Raw genomic sequence first — 6,222 nt, 5'->3', positions numbered from 1 at the left:
CAACCAACCAACCAACTAACCAACCAACCAACCAACCAATGTCTAGGTATTGATGATGGATACCTCCTCTACCAATGTCAAGATAGTCCGACATCGTGAAGAGTCTAAACACTCGATCTGTGAAGCTGTTATTCTCAACGAGCTAAACACATGGAAACAGGTGAAACAAATTTATCAGTAGAATGGAGGCCTCGCTGAACTATCCACCCCTGGTTCAGGCCTGAATCACTAATTCAAATCCTCATGAATCTTTAACTTTGAATTGGTGTTGCAGGATTTGAACTGACCGAAGTTAGTTTAGCAACCTAGCTCAAATTCATTAAATTCGGTCCCTGGATCCCAATATGTTCATATTGTGTCTGGTGGATTACCATTAGCAGGGCAGAACAAGCTGAACATTATGGGTTCCATGTTTCTAGTGGATCTTTAGTTCTTGAGTGTCCGATTCAAACCCTTTGGTTTGAGAAAAAATTATTCTGAAATATGCGGCATAGACATGGAAGAAAATTGAGAAAGGTTTTATCTCTTCAAGACAGAAAAACGACATATCTTCCATAACCACGGCTCCATATAATTCTATCTGATCAATCCCAAATGTTGATTGATTGATATTAGGGGCAGAAATAAACCATGTTGTTATTGTAAACAAACAAGTTGCAGAACAAATTCCGTACTGTCGAATGTTTACTGCAAGGGAGTGTTTACTTTTTCTGTATATCATAATTTAGCTCTCATATTGATTATTGATATTTACATCTTTTAACACCCCAAATGCAGTACACATTTCTGAAGTGTAGTACACCTACACAAAAACTTGTCAAAGTTCACAAGAAAATATAAAGTGTACTTTCATGCCCCTAAATGTACTTTCAACCCCGATCCCATTTGGGATCAGAAATGGAATTATATGGACACCCTGCAATCCTATTAAGTGCTAAAGGGTACCGTTATGAATTGGGAATGTAGCCCTTTAAATGTCGGGTCACCTGAAATTATGTTGACAATCCCTTTAAATTCAAATTTCTTCTAATACAATAAAATTGTTCTGATTTCCATAATTTAAATGGTTTTCACTGTTGATGTGCTAGTGCTACAGTGATAACCAGGAAACTCTGGAATAGGAAGACGACTTTAAGACTCAAGTTATGACTTTAAACTTGTGAAACACCAATCCCTTTAAAGGGAGTGCCGGCAATGTAAGGGAGTTGAACTGAAAATGTAGCATTGTGGACAAAATTTTTAGAATTCATTTGAGACATATATGCAAAGTCGACGTTCAAAATCATGAATTTGGGTCGGTGCATTTTAAGAATCGTTTTTTTATATTCTTTAATAACGACGACAAAAAATGTTAACAATATTTTACAGTAAACTAATTAGTTTTTAGGACCTGTTCCTAAACAACTAATTAGTTAACTGTAGAATTTTGAGGAAGTAAAAATGTACTCTTTAATATCGAAAGTAAGTAATCTTTCTTAATTATCAGTTTCTATAACCTCTCATCATTCACAAAGATTTTCTGGAACTTTTATTGAAAAAACGACATTTGAAGAATTTGTAGAAATTCATTGAAAATAAGAAACTCAAAATAATGATGAAAACGAAATAATTCATTCTAACATTGATTTATTTTATTGACAAATTTCTTTTCAGAAATATGTTCCTAAACATCTAATTAGTTTACTATTTTTTGTCGTCGTTATTTAATAATTTATAAAAACCGATTCTGACAACGTACCCACCCAAATTCATTATTTTGAACGTCGACTTTGAACTTAAACTCAGAAATTATACATCGTGAAAACGTTTTATATGTCTCAAATGAATCCTAAAAAAATGTTCCTACAATACTGCATACTCAGTTCGCCCACAATACTTTGCCAGTCACTCCCTTTAAATTAAAATTATCCAAAAATGAAAATGTTTTAACTATGGCTTTATGCATATCAAACGAAAGCTAAAAACCCCTCGAATACAGTTGCAGCAACGAATCCAGTGTTCGACGTTCTACTGACCTCTAACGACCTCTAATGACCTAAGTGACGTCCAAAAATGAAAATGTTTTAACTATGGTTTTATACATATCAAGCGAAAGCTAGGAACCCAGGGAATACAGTAGTAGCAACAAATACAGTGTTTGACCTTATAATGACCTCTTACGACCTCGAATGACCTAAATGACCTCCAAAAATGAAAATGTTTTAACTATTTTTTTGTGCATATCAAACGAAAGCTAGGAATCCAGGGAATACAGTAGTAGCAACAAATGCAGTGTTTGACCTTCTAATTACAGGTTTTTTAGCCTATAACACCCCCCGGCCACCCATGAGTGTCCTCAATATTATTATATCGATTTATTAGTTTTAACAAGTAACCATCCAACTATGACAATTTTGTAAACGATTCAGCGTATTTTTATATATTTTTTGATAAATTTATTAAAAGATAAAATTTAACTTATCAAAGGGACATTCATAGCGCTGACCCCTATTTCACCGAATGCAGGATAGTCTTATAATAATAATAATAAAAATACTAATAATATCCAATATTATTTACACATTTATAATTTGTTTACAAGTAGTTTATCAACTATAATTTTAAGTAAAATGCAAATAAAAACGCTAAAGCAATGTAAAAGCACAATATTTTACATATTTTTGGAAAAAACAATGTTAATTTCTACATTTATTAAATCATTTGGTCACCGGAAATATTCAACTATAGTTTTTCATGGCATAAACATTGACATTGAATGTTAATAATAATAGTATTAATATTAAATTACAGTTTTTTAGAGATATATTTTTGATTGATTGGTTATTTTCTATTCTATTTGAAAATTTAGTTTGGGATAGTACTCAGCTTCAGCGATTAAACAGTCTGAACGGAGCTGAAAACTTTAGAATGGTGAATATAGAGATCATTACTTAATCTCCTCTTTTTCTTAATCTCCAGATTAAATAATGCTTGTTCTCCTCTTGTTATTAATCTTCAGATCAATTAACCGATCGGGATTAAGGATATCCCATTCTAAAGTTTTTAGCTCAGGAGATCCAATGGACACATTTTTAAACGGGGGGGTAAACTCCTTATATCAGGGAAATTTGTACATTTCTGACTATTCAGGTAACCGTCAATGGGAAAAGTCACAAGTAGAGGACACACAAGTTTTGCCCTCTGATCAATTATTTATCACATTTTTATTTATTTTTAGGAAAGAGACGCATCTGTGATGTCACTGTCTGTTCAAATATTTACAGGGACAAGACAGAATATCTTCTTAAGCTTAAAGGGACTTTTAAACGTAATTTCAAGTGACCCTACAAGTGCCCCATTTACAACGGTACCCTTGAAACCTTAATCAGATCAAAAATGTGGAAGAAACTGTCGTTTTTCTGACTCAAAGAGTGTTTATTTTTGTGAGTTTCTTTGCGGCTTATAAACAAGGAAACTGAAAATGAAAATAAACAGCTTAAAGAAACAAAAACATGGATATCTAATTCATACTTGATTAGAAAAAGCTTTTAAGGGTACCGTTGTAAATCGGGCAGTGCAATCCTTGCATGCGGGGTCACTAGAAGTTACGGTCACAGGGCCTTTAATCACACATATTTTCAGTGAAATTTCAGCTCTATTTTATCAAATCAGATGTGCCTGATCTACAAATATTATCAACTTGTCAACTAGCTTAAACCCAGTATCGACTCTATAATCGGCTTTATACTTATCTTTTAGTCTCTGTGTCATGAAAATTCACTTGAAAGTTAAATTATTCCGTGAGTGATTGATTGATTGGTTGATTGACCAATTGTACCCTGTAAGTCCATCCCTATCTCTCGCTTCTCCTGATAAGAGCACTGTGATGCTGTTTCCAATCTACTTCACACCATGATTGATTGATTGATTGATTGATTGATTGATTGATTGATTGACTTATTGTCTTGTACCCTGTAGTACCGTCCCTCTCTCTACACTTGATAGAGCACTGTGATGCTGTTTCCAACCTACTCCAGGCATTTATTGACATGCTTAAGGACTCTAGGGACGAAGGTAGGAATTCTGTATTATAAAACTGATGGATGAATTAATAGATTGCAGATCTTAGGATAAATGATAACTTTTATTTTGGGTTAAGTAGAAGTGTTGGCAAACTGTTCGATTGATAAATTAATAGATTGACTGAAAATTTAAAAAGATTATTTGATTTTCTGGTTGATAGAAGTTTGAAGCTAAACCTAGAGAATATTAATTGGTCGGATGATTGATTGATCGAGTGCTTTGTTGAGTGATCGATTGATTGATTGATTGATGAATATTAAGAAGATGTATTAACACTGACAAGTTGGCTGGACGAGGAGAAAAATGAATTTTCGAGGATATTAATCTCTCTCAACGATCTAACAGTAAGTTTCTAGGATATTGATCTCTCTCAACGATCTAACAGTAAGTTTCTAGGATATTAATCTCTCAACGATCTAAGAGTAAGTTTCTAGGATATTAATCTCTCAACGATCTAACAGTAAGTTTCTAGGATATTCTTCTCTCTCAACGATCTAACAGTAAGTCTCTTGGTTATTAATCTCTCTCAACGATCTAACAATAAGTTTCTAGGATATTAATCTCCCTCAATGATCTAACAGTAAGTTTCTAGGATATTAATCTCTCTCAACGATCTAACAGTAAGTTTCTAGGATATTAATCTCTCAATGATCTAAGAGTAAGTTTCTAGGATATTAATCTCTCTCAACGATCTAACAGTAAGTTTCTAGGATATTCTTCTTTCTCAATGATCTAACAGTAAGTTTCTAGGATATTAATCTCTCTCAATGATCTAACAGTAAGTTTCTAGGATATTCTTCTCTCTCAATGATCTAACAGTAAGTTTCTAGGATATTAATCTCTCTCAATGATCTAACAGTAAGTTGCTAGGATATTCTTCTCTCTCAATGATCTTACAGTAAGTTTCTAGGATATTAATCTCTCTCAACGATCTAACAGTAAGTTTCTAGGATATTAATCTCTCTCAACGATCTAACAGTAAGTTTCTAGGATATTAATCTCTCTCAACGATCTAACAGTAAGTTTCGAGGATATACATAATATTTAATTTTGTATTTCCATTGGTAGTATACAATGTTGTACAATGTACTCGGTACAATGTACATGCAAACAATCTGTACATAGGATCTAATATTGTAGTGTCTAATATTGTACAATGTAAATGTAAACTCTAACAATGTGTACATAGAATCTAATACTATAGTATCTTCTGGGAGTTGTACCTACTGAGCAGCAGTGGACTCCTGGACTAAGAACTAGTTTCATGCATGGAGTTGAGAAAATACTCATGGTTCTTTCTATGATAATACTGTAATTTTCTTGTTTTACTAAGTACAACCGTATGCAGTCAAAACATAAACAAACAAAATGTAAACATAGCAGACGAAACTCTTACAGATTACAGCTTTCTCAGTATGTATCACAATACTAAATCAAAGAATTATTTGAAAAGATGATATCGAATTCGTCACTGAATTCCCATGTTTTTTTGGGACACCCTGTAGCTTAGAAACCCAGCTTTGCCTTGAAACTAAACTCTCTATCAACTTAGACATTTTAAACCAAGTTAAGAACATTTCCCTGGTACTGACGAGTTCCTAGGTCAAAATTTGACAGTCAAGGGGTTCCTATATAAGTTATGATCGAACATACAAACAAGCAAACAGAGATTACTACTTTAAATACATAAACTTGTTTTCCACCGATATTGGTTAAGGCCAATTGGTGAGATTGTCCATTTTTTCTTCTTCAGAAGAATTATCTCTGTTTGTATGTTTGGATGTCCGATCATAACTAATGAACACCTGAGCCGATTTACCTCAAAATTTGATGGGGGAACCACAGAAATATACTTGGTCTGATTTAAACATTCTTAGTTGAGTAGGTTGACCGTTGTAAGGAAATCTCCAGGCAAAGATGGGTTCCCAAGCTAGTGTTATATAAGCATGTGGCTCTCCTAGCGCGCACAATCCAAGTATCCAAGTAATATATTGTCTCCAATCCTATCCTCGACTTCTACGTGATGATTGTTGACTTGTTACTGGTCAATTCATATGAATCTTTACGAGGGAGGTAAAAAGGAATAACTGTTAGGAACAAGCTGAGCCGTAACGGGGGGGGAAGCTATGAGGGCCGCCTCCCCTCAGGACAAATTCTTGC

General features: G+C 33.8%; 1 protein-coding gene across 1 annotated transcript in view; it reads left to right on the top strand.

Annotated features, from left to right (window-relative positions):
* LOC111706036 (E3 ubiquitin-protein ligase UBR2) overlaps positions 1-5,377 on the top strand; it is a 13,377-nt gene extending 8,000 nt beyond the window's left edge. Inside the window, exons 14-18 of the mRNA XM_023478788.1 lie at positions 47-160; positions 3,218-3,263; positions 3,958-4,053; positions 4,324-4,406; positions 5,267-5,377. Coding sequence (XP_023334556.1) covers positions 47-160; positions 3,218-3,263; positions 3,958-4,053; positions 4,324-4,406; positions 5,267-5,377 — 450 coding nt within the window. The remainder of the gene's footprint in view (positions 1-46; positions 161-3,217; positions 3,264-3,957; positions 4,054-4,323; positions 4,407-5,266) is intronic.
* Positions 5,378-6,222: the final 845 nt, after the last annotated feature.

The sequence above is a fragment of the Eurytemora carolleeae genome, unplaced genomic scaffold, assembly GCF_000591075.1.
Source record: "Eurytemora carolleeae unplaced genomic scaffold, Eaff_2.0 scaffold683, whole genome shotgun sequence".
Taxonomy (NCBI): Eukaryota; Metazoa; Arthropoda; class Copepoda; order Calanoida; family Temoridae; genus Eurytemora; species Eurytemora carolleeae.
The sequence above is the reverse complement of the archived record's forward strand: the minus strand, read 5'-3'. Positions and strand labels throughout refer to the sequence as shown.